The following is a 17,984-nucleotide window of genomic DNA, read 5'->3' on the forward strand; positions in this document are numbered from 1 at the left end:
AAAGGGCAGGGCAAAAAATCATAAAGGTAAAGGGACCCTGACCATTAGGTCCAGTCGTGGCCGACTCTGGGGTTGTGGTGCTCATCTAGCTTCTGGATCATGTGGCCAGCATGACTAAGCCGCTTCTGGCAAACCAGAGCAGCGCATGGAAACGCCGTTTACCTTCCCGCCGGAGTGGTACCTATTTATCTACTTGCACTTTGACGTGCTTTCGAACTGCTAGGTTGGCAGGAGCAGGGACCAAGCAATGGGAGCTCACCCCATTGCGGGGATTCGAACTGCCGACCTTGTGATCGGCAAGTCCTAGGCTCTGTGGTTTAACCCACAGCGCCACCCGTGTCTTTGGAGAAAGGGCAGGACAAAAATTAACAATAAAATCATAAAGGTAGATAATGTAATTTTCATATGTTTATCAATGTTGCATGTCTTTTTCACTTGTATTTTCATGCCATTGTTGAAGGTCTGCTCACATGCTACAGCCTTCCTCAGGAGATGAAATAGCCACCAATGTGTCTGTCCAGCTCTACAATGGAGAGACGCAGCAACTCACCATTAAGTTGGAAAATATTGGAACAGAGCCTTTGGAGAAGCTGGAGGTCACATCAAAAATGATCAACACGAAAGGTATATGCAATTATTATTGATGCCTAAAGGTTTCTGAGTTCAGCACAGCCATGCCCACTGGCTGCTGCTGCTGCTTCTTATCATTATTATATTAAATTTGTATCCCTTCAACTGAAGATTTCAGGTCAGTTTCCAGCATTAAAAAACCAAAACCAAAACGCAAAGCCCATAATAAAAACAAGAACAAATACAAAACAGACGAGTAACAACCCACCTCCCGCAAAAACATTTGAAAGGACCTAGAATGTTATTCAGCCAAAAGCCTAATTGAAGAGGAATGTACAAGATGGAAGAAAGCTGGGATTTAAATAAATAAGCGACAGGCTGGGCGCTGCTAGACCTCCAACTAACTTCATCAAAGATACCTGCATACAGTACACAAGGAAGAAAGGGATGAGGAGGAAATTGGCAACAATAAAATTCTGGTAATGGCTCTTCATAAGTTATGTGATAAGCATATATTTTGAGAAGGGCAGTTATGATTGATGAAGGGACTGAATGGATGGTACTGTATATGCTTCCTCCACAAGACTTAGGTGAGAATCCCCACCTCTCCAAGTGTGCTGCTTGATACCCAGAGCATCTTGGGCATCTATATAATACGCAGCTCTTTCTGGTGGCAGGAGCAACACCTTATACTTTAACAAAGAATAAACCTAAAATTGTTTCGCTGGATTCAGTTTTTGTTTTGTACCAACAAGGATTTTGGAAAGGAACAATCTTTGAAAGTATTTTCAGATTTTATTAATGCTGATGTCCTTCTGTTGTTGTTGTTATTTAGTCGTTTAGTCGTGTCCGACTCTTCATGACCCCCTGGACCAGAGCACGCCAGGCACTCCTGTCTTCCACTGCCTCCTGCAGTTTGGTCAGGCTCATGTTTGTAGCTTCGAGAACACTGTCCCACCATCTCGTCCTCTGTCGTCCCCTTCTCCTTGGGCCCTCCATCTTTCCCAACATCAGGTTCTTTTCCAGGGAGTCTTCTCTTCTCATGAGGTGGCCAAAGTACTGGAGCCTCAGCTTCAGGATCTGTCCTTCCAGTGAGCACTCAGGGCTGATTTCCTTCAGAATGGAGAGGTTGGATCTTCTTGCAGTCCATGGGACTCTCAAGAGTCTCCTCCAGCACCATAATTCAAAAGCATCAATTCTTGGGCGACCAGCCTTCTTTATGGTCCAGCTCTCACTTCCATACATCACTACTGTGAAAACCTTGGCTTTAACAATACGGATCTTCTAATTGTCCTTCTAATTAATGATAAATATCAAAAAGATAAACAATAATAATTGTTGACTATTTTTTGATACAGGGTTTAATGTGCATCGGATTTAAAAAGAGAAGTGTTTTCTGTAAGCCCAAAACCTTATTTAATTAAATATTGCAGATTATTATATGGTGCTTTCTGTCAAGCAGACTTCAAAGGGGTTTTCATAAAAATGCACATTGGTAATAACAAAAGCAATAAATATAATACAGTTAAAACATATATAATTCATAATGATTCCATTGCATTTATCAATGTCTCAACCGTACAAAGAAGACTAGCAGGAGGAAAATGGAAAAGCCACCTCCCTAGGGCCCAAGATGTTTGGGGATTTTTATCTTAGTCTTAACACCTTTAATTGGACTTGATAATATACAGGCAGCTAATGCAGATTTTGCAAGATAAGTGTTTTATGACATTGCACCAAAGTAAAAGGTAAAAAAAAGCATTCAGCACTGTTTAGAAACGACCACACTACTATAAAGCTTCTAAACTCGTGTTTCCATTACTATTTCTTTCATCTTTTTTAAATTTTTATTTTCCATGACTATTTCGATCAAGAAACTGTTTATTGAGTTTATGCATTCCTCACTGACTTCTTACAAGCTCTGTTTAAGCTGCAGTCTTTTAACAGACTACTAGGGAAGAAAGCTTCATCGAGAAGTATTTTAAAAATCACTGGGATGCACATACACATTTGAATGTTTGAATAGCTACTAAATTATGATTCTTCTATAAGATACGCAAAAAATTAAGAGGCATGTGAACTGAGGATGTAGTCCACCAAACATGTACCTAATTTCCTGTGGAAATCACATTGGCTTGGTTTGCATGATTAGTTCCTTGCTTAGTAAGCCAGGATATGCAGAAGCTCTGTGCAGGTGCCTTGGCAGCTGCTTCATCCCTCCCTTGGTGTGAGGGCCTGAATGAGCCAGGATTCAGCTCTTAATCAGAGCATCAGATTATATGTGATCCAAAAAAACCTGTTCAATAGTTTACAAACAAGCCAGGATATAAAGCTAACTTTAAACCATGGCATTAAAGGGATGCGGGTGGCGCTGTGGTCTAAACCACTGAGCCTTGGGCTTGCCGATTGGAAGGTCGGCGGTTTGAATCCCCGCGACAGGGTGAGCTCCCGTTTCTCTGTCCCAGCTTCTGCCAACCTAGCAGTTCGAAAGCACGCCAGTGCAAGTAGATAAAGAGGTACCGCTCTGGCGGGAAGGTAAATGGCATTTCCGTGCGCTGCTCTGGTTTTGCCAGAAGCGGCTTAGTCATGCTGGCCACATGACCCGGAAAAACTGTCTGTGGACAAACGCTGGCTCCCCAGAGTCGTTCGCAACTGGACTTAAGTGTCAGGGGTCCCTTTACCTTTACCTTTAAACCATAGCATACGATGCCAGGTTTTGATCATAGGATTTTGACTTTTGAGATGCATGGAAAATACATACCTTCCTGACAATGGATTAATAAGCAGTAAAATATTTTCACAGTTGATGTACCTCTTGGGCTTGCTGATCGGAAGGTTGGCGGTTCAAATGCCCGCGATGGGGTGAGCTCCCGTTTCTCTGTCCCTGCTCCTGCCAACCTAGCAGTTCAAAAGCACGCCAGTGCAAGTAGATAAATAGGTACTGCTGTGGCGGGAAGGAAAACGGCATTTCCATGCGCTCTGGCACTTGTCACGGTCCTCTGTACACCAGTAGCGGTTTAGTCATGCTGGCCATATGATCCGGAAAACTGTCTGTGGACAAATGCCGGCTCCCTTGGCCTGAAAGCGAGATGAGCACCGCAACCTCATAGTCGCCTTTGACTGGACTTAACCATCCAGGGGTCCTTTACCTTTTTACCTTTACTTATTATGTAAAGGTAAACGCATCCATTCTTAAGGAAATTAGCCCTGAGTGCTCACCGGAAGGACAGATTGTGAAGCTGAGGCTCCAATACTTTGGCCACCTCATGAGAAGAGAAGACTCCCTAGAAAAGACCCTGATGTTGGCAAAGATTGAGGGCACAAGGAGAAGGGGACGACAGAGGACGAGATGGTTGGACAGTGTTCTCGAAGCTACAAAGATGAGTCTGACTAAACTGTGGGAGGCAGTGGAAGACAGAAGTGCCTGGTGTGCTCTGGTCCATGGGGTCACGAAGAGTTGGACACGACTAAATGACTAAACAACAACAACATTATGTTAAGGGGAGAAAATTTAAACAACTCTGAGCCTGCTTTAGTTAGTAATGAACAAAGCCCCATTGAAATCAGTAGAAAAAAAGTTTAAGTGAAGTTGCTCCCAATTGGACTTGAGTTGCAAACCTCTCCATGTCATCTTCAAATAGGTAAAGTAAAGGTAAAGGTACCCCTGCCCGTACGGGCCAGTCTTGCCAGGGTTGTGCGCTCATCTCACTCTATAGGCCGGGAGCCAGCGCTGTCCGCAGACACTTCCGGGTCACGTGGCCAGCGTGACAAGCTGCATCTGGCGAGCCAGCGCAGCACACCTTCAAATAAGTTCCATTAACTTCAGGGGGACTTCATAAGTAAGGAAGTCACAATGAGCTTTGCTTGAAGACAACATTTGCAACAGTGGACAGTGGATCTGAAGATACTACACCACCTTGATAGAAAGAACTTAAAATTGGCTACTAAAAATAAGATGTCAGAAAGTGGCCATTCTTTTGATGTGCTTGCATCTTAAATGAACTTTTACTGGAATGGAAAACAATATTCGTTATTGTGTTTCTGATAATAAAGGCAATAGTTGGCAATCCTGTTGTAATGAATAATGCATCTCCGGCTGACTGCTACAGGAAAAATAGTTAACTGTGCAAGTTTTAGATTAAAAATATGTATTTTAATAATTTAGTTACTTCGAAGCACTCGGGCAAACAGTGATCCGAACAAGTGCAACAATGTTTGGGGCCTTTAAAAAATATAACTCTTTGCACAAGCCTGCAAATTCTGGTGATCTCTTAGTTCTCAGCAGTGATACATGCTGCAGATATTTAGAATCTGCTTTTGTGCTCTCATCATAAAAATAAATGTTTGAAATAAATTAATAGGCATAGCCTTTTAATCTAACTAATGTAAATCTATTTCTGCCATTCTCAAATTCTAATACTGCTGCCCTGGGCCTTTTTGGGAGCAAGGGGAGGATATAAATTGAATCAATTCACCCACCTACCCCAGTAACTACCCGCTGACTTGCAGGACATCTTTGGGAGAAGAAAAGGAGTAAACACTACCCAAATCTGGAGTGGAGTCCCTAAGGCAGTTGGATGGCACTTTGTACTCCTCCTTCCGGCAACTCCTGCAGCCAAACTGGTGCCAAACACATCCCTCTGCTTTCCTTTGGACCACACCAGTGAGGCCAAGAGAAGGGTCTTGTCATCTGGGCAGCCCAATATTTCTATGTCCAAGCTTGTGGCCCAGAGAGATTGCTTTGATGCTGCTAACCCAGCAAAAAGACCAAGTTACCAGTCTCCGCAGCCATAGCAGGTGCTGAGATTTTCCAGTGGTTTGACTTCATGCCCAGAGGTGCAACTCGTTGTCTCTCAAGACAGGCAGGTGCCAACAAAACCCCAGCAATTACTCTTGCAACCCATATGCTACTTTTCTTGCCCTGTTTTCTTGTGTTCAGAGCACGGAGTTATATACCGAACTTTTTCTAGTTTTGTGTCCCCCCCGCCCATATTGCACTTAAAGGTAAAGGGACCCCTGACCATTAGATCCAGTCGTGGCTGAATCTGGGGTTGCGGCGCTCATCTCGCTTTATTGGCCAAGGGAGCCAGTGTACCGCTTCTGGGTCATGTGGCCAGCATGACTAAGCCGCTTCTGGCAAACCAGAGCAGCGTACAGAAACGCTGTTTACCTTCCCGCCACAGTGGTACCTATTTATCTACTTGCACTTTGATGTGCTTTCATACTGCTAGGTTGGCAGGAGCAAGGACCGAGCAACAGGAGCTTACCCCGTTGCGGGGATTCAAACTGCTGACCTTCTGATCGGCAGGTCCTAGGCTCTGTGTTTTAACCCACAGCACCACCCACGTCCCTTTCATATTGCACTTAACAGGTAGTAAATAACCTGACATTCAGGGGAGTTATTTTCTTGGCTTTCTGCTTCCTCCATACCCTGCAAACCTGGCTGCTTTCTAATAGATCAGCTCCAAATAGAATTGAGAATTCTGGGCCTAGGTGTTGTTGTTGTTGTTGTTGTTGTTGTTATATTTACTAGTCACTTTTTCCATAAAAGTGGACAGAAATCATTTTTTTGTTTTTGAAAAAGAAAATTCTGTGTATTCAGGAGAAGCCATACTGAACACTGGGTATTTTATAGTTTGATCCAGTATCCTTATTGTGTTTGTCTACGGCCTAGGACCCTCGTACCTACGGGACCGCCTCTCCTGGTATGCCCCACAGAGAAACCTACGGTCTGCAAATAATAACATCCTCAAGGTCCCAGGCCTCAGAGAGGTTAGGCTGGCCTCAACTAGAGCCAGGGCCTTCTCGGCTGCGGCTCCAATCTGGTGGAACGCTCTGTCACAAGAGACTAGGGCCCAGCGGGACCTGACATCCTTCCGCAGGGCCTGCAAGACAGAGTTGTTCCACCAGGCCTTTGGCCAGGGCGCAGCCTGACTCCCTCCTCTGGCAACCTGCTTAGAATCTTGCTTAATTAGTTGCCATTAATTTGATTTTAATTGATTTTTATAATGAAATATTTTTAGAATGTGTTTTTTAGAATCTGATTGTTTGATTGTTGATTGTTGTTAGCCGCCCTGAGCCCGGCTTCGGCTGGGGAGGGCGGGATATAAATAAAATTTATTATTATTATTATTATAACTTCTGTATGTTGTTGTTATTATTTTTATAGGAAAGCTGTTTGGTGACTTTCTGAGCTGGAATCTGGAAGACACGCTCTCTCAGTTTCCTCTAAAACCAGGACACATTGCTACATTTATTGTGTACATTAAAGTAAAGCTTGACTTCTCCTGCCAGGAAAACCTCCTGCAAGACCTTAATGATGGTGAGTTTTGGATTCTTTTTTGGTATGCAGTGGGGTTTTTTGGCTTAGTTAGGGATATTTCAAAGCTGTTAATGTGTGACATCTCTTACTTTGCAACCTTAATGGCAAATATCACCCTGGCTGTAATGGAACCAGCAGTTGATCTAGTTGACTACATGTCTTTAAAATCCCTCCAAAGCTGTGTTTGGATAGAGGCAAAGTTCACCAAGCTTTCCCATTAGCGCTTATATATAATCTTACCATATCCCTTAGTGCAGTGGTAATTGAGAATCAGCATGTGGTCAGATCTGGTAAGCTTGATATGTAATCTGAATACAGTGGTACCTCAGGTTAAGTACTTACCGTATTTTTCATCCCATAGGACGCTCCGTCCCATAGGACGCACCTACTTTTTTGGGGGGGAAATAAAGGAAATTTTCCCCCCTTTATTTCCCCCCCCCCAAACCAGGTCGGGGAACAGTGGGATGGCGGTGCTGCGCCTCCCCGCTGTCCCCCGAGCTTGTGGGGCTGGCCCATGTCTGCCTGGAGCGAGGGGCGCTCTGCTTCAGGGCGCCCCGCGCGTCGGGCGGCAAGCTACAGTACGCAGCATGGGGAGCCCTCTGTTTCAGGGCGCCCCACGTGCCCCCCGGGTGCGCAAGGCGTCCTCCGAACGGCGCCCCGTGCTCCGTGCTGCCAGCTGCCGCCCGCAAGCCTTGCGCTCTCGGGGGGAGATCCCCCGGGTGCGCAAGACTTGCCAACACCAGCGCGGAGCGCGGGGCGGCCTCCGAAGGGCGCCCCGTGCTCCGCGCTGCCAGCTGCCGCCCGCAAGCCTTGCGCTCTCGGGGGGAGATCCCCCGGGTGCGCAAGGCTGGCCAACAGCAGCGCGGAGCACGGGGCATCCTCCACGCTGCCAGCTGCCGCCCGCAAGCCTTGCGCTCCCGGGGGGAGATCCCCCGGGTGCGCAAGGCTTGCGGACACCTGGAGGGCGCCCCGTGCTCCGCGCTGCAGGCTGCTGCCCGCAAGCCTTGCGCTCCCGGGGGGAGATCACCTGGGTGCGCAAGACTTGCCAACACCAGCGCGGAGCACGGGGTGGCCGCCGAAGGGCGCCCCATGATCCGTGCTGCCGGCTGCCGCCCGCAAGCCTTGCGCTCTCGGGGGGAGATCCCCCGGGTGCGCAAGGCTGGCCAACACCAGCGCGGAGTACGGGGCGGCCTCCGAAGGGCACCCCGTGGTCCGTGCTGCCGGCTGCTGCCCGCAAGCCTTGCGCTCTCGGGGGGAGATCCCCCGGGTGCGCAAGGCTTGCCAACACCAGCGTGGAGAACGGGGTGTCCTCCAAAGGGCGCCCCGTGCTCCGTGCTGCCGGCTGCCGCCCGCAAGCCTTGCTCTCCCGGGGGGGATCCCCCGGGTGCGCAAGGCTTGCCGACACCAGCGCGGAGCACGGGGCGGCCTCCGAAGGGTGCCCCGTGCTCCACGCTGCCGCCTGCAAGCCTTCGGCTCCCGGGGGAGATCCCCCGGGTGCGCAAGGTTAGCGGACACCTGCGCGAAGCACTGGGCGTCCTCCGGAGGGCGCCCCGTGCTCCGCGCTGCAGGCTGCCGCCTGCAAGCCTTGCACGCCCGGGGGAACTCCTGGAGCCTGGAGAGCGAGAGACGTTGGGTCGCACCGACGCCTCTCGCTCTCCAGGCTTCAGCGAAAGCCTGCATTCGCCCCATAGGACGCACACACATTTCCCCTTCATTTTTGGAGGGGGAAAAGTGCGTCTTATAGGGCGAAAAATATGGTAATTCGTTCCAGAGGTCTGTACTTAACTTGAAACTGTTCTTAACCTGAAGCACCACTTTAGCTAATGGGGCCTTCTGCTGTTGCTGCGCCGCCGGAGCCCGATTTCTGTTCTCATCCTGAAGCAAAGTTCTTAACCTGAAGCACTATTTCTGGGTTAGCGGAGTCTGTAACCTGGGGTAGCACTGTAGTGTTTTTAATTAAAGTATGGCCTTGGGATCTGGGACAGAGTAATACCAAGAATAATAAGAGCATGATATTTTCATAATATCATACATGATAATTTAAACAACTTTACAGTTGAATTACTCAAGTCGAATAAATTCACCTGTATCCTTTCTCGGTGCCTAGTGGAAAGTTGCTAGTGAACGTTTTCCCCTACTGCTTTTAAACATTATGGGTTCATCCATTCTATTGAAAGCCCAGAACTTGTGTGTACAAGTGTGTCTTTCCCCACATCTTGGTTCCACCCCTTGTTGGAATTGGGAAAGAGACCATTCATATGGCGATCCATCAGGTATTTCCCAGAAATCTTTAAAACCACACTGATGGTAAGTTGAGAAGCTATTCTTACGCAACAGCAGGGGTAGGAATTGTTTTTTTTTTTAAGCCCATGGGCTTTATTCCCCTTCTGACAACTTTGCGAGGGGTGGGCACTGTTAAATTGCAAGCCCCCTCTCATAGAGGCTGGCCCCTCTCACTGTCCTCGGAGCTTGCTTACCGGTAACCTCCTCTGGCTGATATCCAGACAGACCAGGGAGATTTTGATAGGCGACATTTTCCCAAGAGTGGGTAAAATGCACAACCCCTCCCTCCTGCTTCCACAGGGGAAAGAAAAATAAGTCAGAAATCTATTTACATGATGTTTATTTCTGACATTACAACACTAGAGAAAAACACGTCCTTTCAGTTCAGTTCTTCCAGCAAGTCTGACTAACTTCCTGAACATGCGCAATCGGAGGGTTTCAAGTTACAATCTTCACAAAGACTTATCCAGCCTGTGAAAGTCCTGGGAAATTGTTCTTTCCCACAGATAAGCACATCATGTGATGTCAGCAAACTGGCTGTCTGCAGCGGTGATGTTTCCATATACTGACAGGCACAACAGTGGTAGAAACAGGCAAAAAAGTCGGGAGCAACAGATGTAACTCCTGCTGTTGTACAGTACAGTAGACTACATTGCAGTCATGTGAAGTCAGAGGCTCGTACACATGCACACCCCTCTTTCCATACTCCATCTAGGCAAGCAAGAGGCATTCTCACCATTGAAGGATGCAGTGATGATGTGTGCATGTAACTGAATTTGGGGATGGTGTGGCGTAGGGTAGCTGAGGAGTGTGGCCTAATGAGAAGTCCAGGAGTCAGACAGAGAGGTCTGGAGGGCTGTGTTCAGCTCCTATCCTGATGTCCCCTCCATTCCCCCCATGCAACAGCATGCTTGTTCATCTCAGTAAGATAAGGAAGCATAGGGGCAAAGCAGAAACCTCGTTTTTCAACATTCCCCTGTGTGTAATTGAAAAGTTGTATTGCACAGAATCTCATAAAAGTAACATTTTAAATAATGCAATAGATGTGCCGTGTACATAACTTATTTAGAAGTTACAGTAATGAGTTTTGTCGGTGCCCACAAATCTGACAAAAATAATTTTGAAATTTATTAAGACCTAATGATAAATGCCTCCTGACTCTAAATTTTAATTAACTCTTGCAGTATTGAATACATAATATTCACGTTATCCATTATTTAATGTTAAGCAAGTATTATTAAAGAGATTATGGAAGGCTTTGTTCCAGTGAATGTTTGCTGAAAATATTGTGTTAATAAGCAGTTTGGATGAAGGCATGTTGCCTTCGTTGATATCAGATTGTCAGAGGATGCAGGATGGCATAGTGGCATTAATAAGGTTGCCACAAAGACTTGCACTTGCTTTGCTTGTGGTAGCTGTATAATGAAAGAGGCATAGGGCCAGCCTTACTTCTAGTAATAGCCTTGTTTATAGGGTATATAATATCTCTCCTCTGTTCTCAAATGCCATCCCTGCTTGCAGGTAAGTAAAGGGAGCAGGGGAACTTCCAAGGAGGAAAAGGAGTTCTTTATTTCCCAAGCCTCATAGATTGACTTTGGAATCGATTTAAAACAAAAAACCAAATCAGTCTGCTTCTGGGTCTGACCAGGAAGAGCATGGGAGAGTTTGCCCAGCGATAGTTAGAACTGTCACTTCCCACAGTCATCATATTACCTTGAAATTTCAGTGCATCGAAAAAACTATTTTGAATCTTGAGTGATTTGGGTTTATTGCCTAGTACCGGGTGGACACAGGTGCTTGTCAAAGATCTGGTCGCCTACTGATATTTCTTTTTAAGTGCCTCTGAGTTTGAAAGTAGGAATGATAATGTTCTCTCCCCCGCTTTTTAGATGGAATTAGCGTAAGTGGTCTTCCGCTTTCCAGTCCTTTTCGACAAGTGATAAAACCACGAGTCGAGAACAAACCTATAAATCCACCAGAAACGAGCAAAGTTGGTGACTTCAGTCATGTAAAGGTAAGCGAACGCTATCACAAAAATTGATTTGCCTGGCTGCGTTGAATGTTTGGTGCTGGAAGAGATAGGTAAGGCATTGTGTACGGTGACAATTTTGTTGGGGAAAAGTAAACTAGTATATCAGACAAATAAATGGTTTTGTAAAATATTGCAATAATATTGGGATTGTTGTTGTTTTGCTACTTTGACAGTAGAAGCTCTAAAGGTTTGCAGTACTAACTGATCCAGTAAAACATCTAATTTTACTTCTTTCTTTTCCAACTTAAGTGTGCTAATTGTAGTGGTTAAGAGCGGTAGTCTCGTAATCTGGGGAACCGGGTTCGTGTCTCCGCTCCTCCACATGCTGCTGCTGGGTGACCTTGGGCTAGTCACACTTCTTTGAAGTCTCTCAGCCTCACTCACCTCACAGAGTGTTTGTTGTGGGGGAGGAAGGGAAAGGAGAATGTTAGCCGCTTTGAGACTCCTTAAAGGGAGTGAAAGGCGGGATATCAAATCCAAACTCTTCTTCTTCTAATTAACCAGTTCCATAAAGTACAAGTCATAACTTGCTTTTGTGTTCTTCTGCCTAAAATAGTAAAACCCGACCCATTGTGTGAAGGTGCTAAAACAAAGCTCACTTTGTTTTTTCCATCCTGTAAAGGAGAAATAAGCACAATTGATTTCTCTGGAATTATATTCCCAACACACTAATTTGAAGCAATTTAACCAAAATGTGTATAGGAAATCTGATACCAAGTGCCTCTTGTATCTTGTGGCTGCTATCAGCCTAGCAGGCGACTGTGATCTTTAAGATTCATAGCTATAACTTGCTAGTCTTGGGGAAAAGTCTTGTGGCACATTAAAAGCCAGAAAGTGACTGCTTTCATGGACTACAGTCCACTTTATCAGATGCGTCTATTGTGGTTCTCTGCTCCATTCAAAATAAGACATTTGCAGGCCAGTCGATGAAATAACCCCTTTTGTAACATGCGATTTTGAAGTGGGGGGGAAGTATGGAGGTATGTGGAATTTGCGGCTGCACATTCAGTTTCTGTTAGATATAAATGTGGACATAGAACAGGCATGGGGGGGGGGGATTAAGAAATGTGCTTTGCTTATTTGGAAGAAATGGAAAGGTTTGTTTTTCATCCAGCTAACTGTGGTCATCTTGAGGCCATGATCCAACTGTAGCTGTGGGCCGTGAGATGTATATAACAGCTGGTGACTCCTGATGCAGATGTGCAATCCAATTTGCACCAAAAGATGCATGTAGGGATGGTTTGCTCTTGTAATTTATTTTAGGAACCTGTTTCCCCCCCCCTTTCTCTTATTTAAAATTCTAGCCAGTGCAACATTTTCTCTAGTTGAAAAAAATAATCTTACATTGTTCTATAGCTATTTGTAGGGTAGACACAGAGAAGAGAGGTCAGAGAATGTCACATTGCCTGTCTCTCATGTGCCACAGATGTTCATTTTGAACTACATGAAGGGAAAATTTGAAATTCACCCAGTGTATGCATCAGAGTGCTTCTGAGGCCAAGTGTTCAAATGCAGCATTGTCAAGCTATTTTTAGAGTCTTGCTATCACTACAGTGCTGTTTAGAGATTCAGTTGAAGCTGCTAATAGGTATATTTATATCCATTCTGTCAACTGCCACAGCATGAATGCTTTTACAGATGATAATTCTATTTTTGGACTATGCACTATGGTTACCATCACCCTGCCTGCTTAAATACATGCTATACATCCATAGACATTTATCACATACTGTATTAATGTGCACTCATACAACTCATACAGTCATACAATCAGATTGGTGATTAAAACAACAATCCATCAACCAATTAAGACTAGTTTTGCAACCAGTATGACACACAAATGCATTTAAACTGTTGCAAGAAATAGCAGGTTGCTTTGTTGGTGGCAATCAGTGTAAGTTGTCAGAATTATTAACACTGTTTAGTGCATAATCTCTACATGTCCCCCCCCCCCCCCCACTACTGTGAGTAAAGGTAAAGGGACCCGTGACCATTAGGTCCAGTCGTGACCGACTCTGGGGTTGTGGTGGTCATCTCACTTTATTGGCCGAGGGAGCCGGCGTGCAGCTTCCGGGTCATGTGGCCAGCATAACTAAGCCGCTTCTGGTGAACCAGAGTAGCGCATGGAAACGCCGGTACGTTCTCGCCGCAGTGGTACCTATTTATCTACTAGCACTTTGATGTGCTTTCGAACTGCTAGGTTGGCAGGAGCAGGGACCGAGCAATAGGAGCTCACCCCGTTGCGGGGATTCGAACCGCCAACCTTCTGATCAGCAAGTCCTAGGCTCTGTGGTTTAACCCACAGCGCCACCCGCGTTCCCCTATTGTGAGTAGGGGGCACTGTGCTGCTCCATAGAAACTCATTGTATTCCCTTGGTGCATGCAACACCATTCTCCTTTCCCCTTAAAGGGGGGCGGGGCACTGGGTATATTGGTCCAAGAGAGAGAGAGAGAGAGAGAGAGAGAGAGAGAGCACGCAAGCCATGAGTTCCACACTGTGATGACTCAGTTCTAATTGGTGGAAATGTCATGTGCCACTCGGGGCAGTTATGAACTAGTAAATAAACTGGCAGAAGGATGGGCACTTTGCTATCATCATCATCATCGTCATCATCATCATCATCATCATCATCATCAATTTATTATTTGTACCCCGCCCATCTGGATGGGTTTCCCCAGCCACTCTGAGTGGCTTCCAACAAAGATTAAAAATACATTAAAATGTCACACATTAAAAACTTCCCTGAACAGGGATGCCTTCAGATGTCTTCTGAATGTCAGGTAGTTGTTAATCTCTTTGACATCTGATGGGAGGGCGTTCCACAGGGCGGGTGTCACTACCGAGAAGGCCCTCTGCCTGGTTCCCTGTAGCTTTGCTTCTCGCAATGAGGGAACTGCCAGAAGGCCCTCGGCGCTGGACCTCAGCGTCCAGGCAGAACAATGGAGGTGGAGACGCTCCTTCAGGTATACTGGGCCGAGGCCGTTTAGGGCTTTAAAGGTCAACACCAACACTTTGAATTGTACTCCGAAGCGTACTGGGAGCCAATGTAGATCTTTCAAGACTGGTGTTATGTGGTCTTGGCGGCTGCCCCCAGTCACCAGTCTAGCTGCCACATTCTGGATTAGTTGTAGTTTCTGGGTCACCTTCAAAGGTAGCCCCACGTAGAGCGCATTGCAGTAGTCGAAGCGGGAGATAAGTAGAGCATGCACCACTCTGGCGAGACAGTCTGTGGGCAACTAGGGTCTCAGCCTGCGTACCAGGTGGAGCTGGTAGACAGCTGCCCTGGATACAGAATTGAGCTGCACCTCTGTGGACAGCTGTGAGTCCAAAATGACTCCCAGGCTTTGCACCTGGTCCTTCAGGGCACAGTTACCCCATTGAGGACCAGGGAGTTCTCCACACCAGCCCACCCCCTGTCCCCCAAGAACAGTACTTCTGTCTTGTCAGGATTCAACCTCAATCCATTAGCCGCCATCCATCCTCCGGCCGCCTCCAGGCTACACACATTTCTCTGAAAACATTTGTTATTTCATTCACCAGGTTGTTTGGTTGGTATTTAATCTGTGAGAGAGTTGAGTGAGGCGTGAATGGACTGAGTTGTTTCTTCAGTTTTTGTCCAAAGGTTATCAATACGTGCATGTTTCTATGTATTCCACAAGCTCTTCAGTCCCCAGTCCTATATATTAGGCATGGGGAGTTTGTGGGACAGATGTGGCCAGACTCTCTGAGTTCACTTCTGACATCCAGCGATTCAACACGGAGAGAAAAGAACTTCAGTGTGCAAAGTGTTCCGTTACAGCTACTACTTCTGCAGTATCAGAAGTGGAGAGTGAAATTCTTGGCAGACTTCTGTGCACATAAACATTCGTGCATTTTGCAAATGTATATTCAGTTTTCAGTATGCAGTTGCGATGTTTGAAATGTTAAATACCTGTAATGCTGAGCTGGCTGTTCAGCTGTATAATGGTTCTATTTGCATTTTTCCAGGATTACTGAATTCTTTTTGCCTTTTGTAGAGTAGGGACAGATGAATTGTGTCACAGAGCTTTGAAAATACAGTAAACCTGGTAAAAATGGCTACAAAAATATGGAAGGTGGCACCTGAGTGGAGTTAATAAGTTACTAAGAATTCAATATATAACTGTGTTACCCTGGGAGGGAATAGTCTTGTGTGCAGCGATGAGGCTGCCCATTATTGGAGGGTACCGCCTGACAAACTTCCACTGGTGCAGACCTGCAGAGGATTGCACTGTCAGACTGTAAATTATCCAGTACATAATTTGGAAAGCATTGCTATGCCTTGCAGACTTCTGCAGCTAAGTTCCTGTTTCATCCGATACATGAGATAAACTGAGAAAATAGTGACCTTTCACTGTTTGCACATGTGGTTGAGGGTAAGGAGTAGTATCGAAACAACTACAAGGAAAAATATTTTGTTACTTTTCCTGCCCCTGTTTGAAAATACATACTTGCTCAATAAGTAAATACAAAACCGTCTCTGCAAATGCAGTAAAAAGGAACTAGATAATCTAGAGCATATATTCTTTTCCTGTGATTTTGGCAGTTATGCCAGAATACAATTGTATGAGGCCCTAAAATTCAATAAACAGATTTTTACTCAACCAACTGTTCAGGACATGCTGGCGGACAGCGATGATCAAATTACTTTAATAGCGGCCGAATTTTTAAGAGCTGTCCATGAAGAAAGAATGGGCCATGATAAAGAGACCTAGTGGTTGTTAATGGTAGGTGATGATGTTGCGTTGTATTATTATTTTATATTATATTGTATTATGTTATTCATGTACACCGGTTAATTTCTGGGAGTTAAGAATAGGACTAGGATAAATTGTGGTTGCTGTACCCGTATTTTATACAGTTTGTATATAATGTTTGTTTGTTAATGTGTGGTGTGCTATGCCTAATAAAGGATTTTGAATTAAGTAAATACAAGCAGAGCATCTGGTAATTATGCTAATTCATTAGAGAAAGTAAAATTAATTAAATAAATGTATATCTAGAGAATTCTTACCTGTTTCAATAATTAGCTGAACATTTTAGTCCTGCTGCGATTAGACAGCTCAGTGTTTCAAAATAAATTGTGCATCTGTTCTGGATTTCAATTTTTTGTGCTAGGATATTAGTGATGAAAATATCCCAGCTTCTTTTTTTTGCTTTTAGCACTTTGATATTATTTGCTTACTATTGGGAATCGGCATTCCATGGGAATTTTAACGATAATCTACAGAGCACACATAAATCATGCAGATCATCTCACAATAATGTTAATTATGATCCTGTAAACTAGCCATCAACAGCTGGTAATACCTCGGTCAGATCCATCTTTTGGAGTGAGATGGATAAGCAATTGTGGTGATGGGAGCCTGAAGTAAGACATTTAGGAAGGTAGGTTGTGCTTATTTGTCAGTGTGGCCCTCTGCCCAAACCATTTCCTGACCAGGGCTTCAATAAAAATAAACTTTGCTTTGCTATACAGTGGTGCCCCGCAAGACGAACGCCTCGCAAGACGGAAAACCCGCTAGACCAGGGGTGTCAAACTCAAATTCATCGGGGGCCGCATCAGCAGTTTGGTCACCCTCAAAGGGCCAGTTGTATCTGTAGGACTTACAGTACAGGAGAGAAGGGTTCAGGCAGCCGTTGGATCTGTCACATCACAGGATGGCATGCACTCAATATGAAAACAAGTGGAGGTTTCCTGAATGCATGTAAAGTGAAGGTTTCCTGTGTAAAATGGCCGGCGCTGCTAGAGGGCAGACGTTCTCTGGCTTGTAGGCTGCCGTGCATGCGCTGAAGAGGTGGCTTTCTTGTGTCAAAAAAAAAAAAGCGAGAATAAAAGGTGAAGGCTGGCGGCCGGCGGCGGCTACACGGGCCACATGATGAGGTCTGGCGGGCCGGATTCGGCCCACGGGCCTTGTATTTGACACCCGTGCGCTAGACGAAAGGGTTTTCCGTTTTGGAGGCGCTTCGCAAAACAAATTTCCCTATGGGCTTGCTTTGCAAGACGAAAAGGTCTTGCGAGTTCCTGCGGGGTTTTTTCCCTTCCCCCCACTTTTCCTAAGCCGCTAAGCCACTTATCAGCTGATCCGCTGATAAGCCGCTTAACAGCTGATCGCTAAAAGCCGCTAAACCGCTAATAGCGCTAATCCGCTAAACTGTCAATGGGCTTGCTTTGCAAGACGAAAAAACCGCTATACGAAGAGCCTCACGGAACGAATTAAATTCGTCTTGCGAGGCACCACTGTACAGTGAATTGTTTTTAAAATGTATATTGGAACTACACATAACATGTTCCTCTCTTGAAAGTTTAACTTGGAGGAGGAGAAGAATTTTTTTTTCTTTGAGAATGAAAATATCTTCAGAATATATCTCTTCATTATGAGTAATAGCTGCAGAGACCATAAATAAAATATTGAGGTACATTTGAATATTTGGATTGGACCTGTGTGACACATATAAATGATGGTGAACAAATGTGTATTAAAAAGTTGCAGCAATAATAAAGTGATAATGTCTTCAATAGGAACACCTCAAGGATTGATTGCGTGGAATTTCAGTGTTCAAACCTGACTGCATGGTGGCATCTGACAGGGTCTTTTGTTAAATGAAAAACATTAAAGATCCCACTGAGTATGCACTAAAGTTTGGTGCCTCTCAAGTAACGCAGTGGACCCTGGAAACAGTTTTGAGAGATGAAACTGTTTTACTTTGTTCTACTGACAATATTGAAAAGCCCTTTGCTTCTTGAATTGCGGAAT

General features: G+C 45.2%; 1 protein-coding gene and 1 long non-coding RNA gene across 4 annotated transcripts in view; one reads left to right on the forward strand and one right to left on the reverse strand.

Moving 5' to 3' along the window:
- LOC310849354 overlaps window positions 1-17,984 on the reverse strand; it is a 561,267-nt gene that overhangs the window by 113,055 nt on the left and 430,228 nt on the right. The gene's annotated exons all lie outside the window — the stretch shown is intronic.
- TRAPPC9 (trafficking protein particle complex subunit 9) overlaps window positions 1-17,984 on the forward strand; it is a 278,332-nt gene that overhangs the window by 37,752 nt on the left and 222,596 nt on the right. For all 3 annotated transcript variants that reach the window (XR_014566776.1, XM_083749026.1, XM_083749027.1), the window contains 3 exons: window positions 461-624; window positions 6,740-6,892; window positions 11,065-11,189. Coding sequence is in view for 2 of the 3 variants with exons in the window: in XM_083749026.1 (XP_083605152.1) it covers window positions 461-624; window positions 6,740-6,892; window positions 11,065-11,189 (442 nt within the window). In the remaining variant the exon portion in view is untranslated. The remainder of the gene's footprint in view (window positions 1-460; window positions 625-6,739; window positions 6,893-11,064; window positions 11,190-17,984) is intronic.

Source organism: Podarcis gaigeae (genome assembly GCF_964106915.1).
Source record: "Podarcis gaigeae genome assembly, chromosome: 7".
Lineage (NCBI taxonomy): Eukaryota > Metazoa > Chordata > Lepidosauria > Squamata > Lacertidae > Podarcis > Podarcis gaigeae.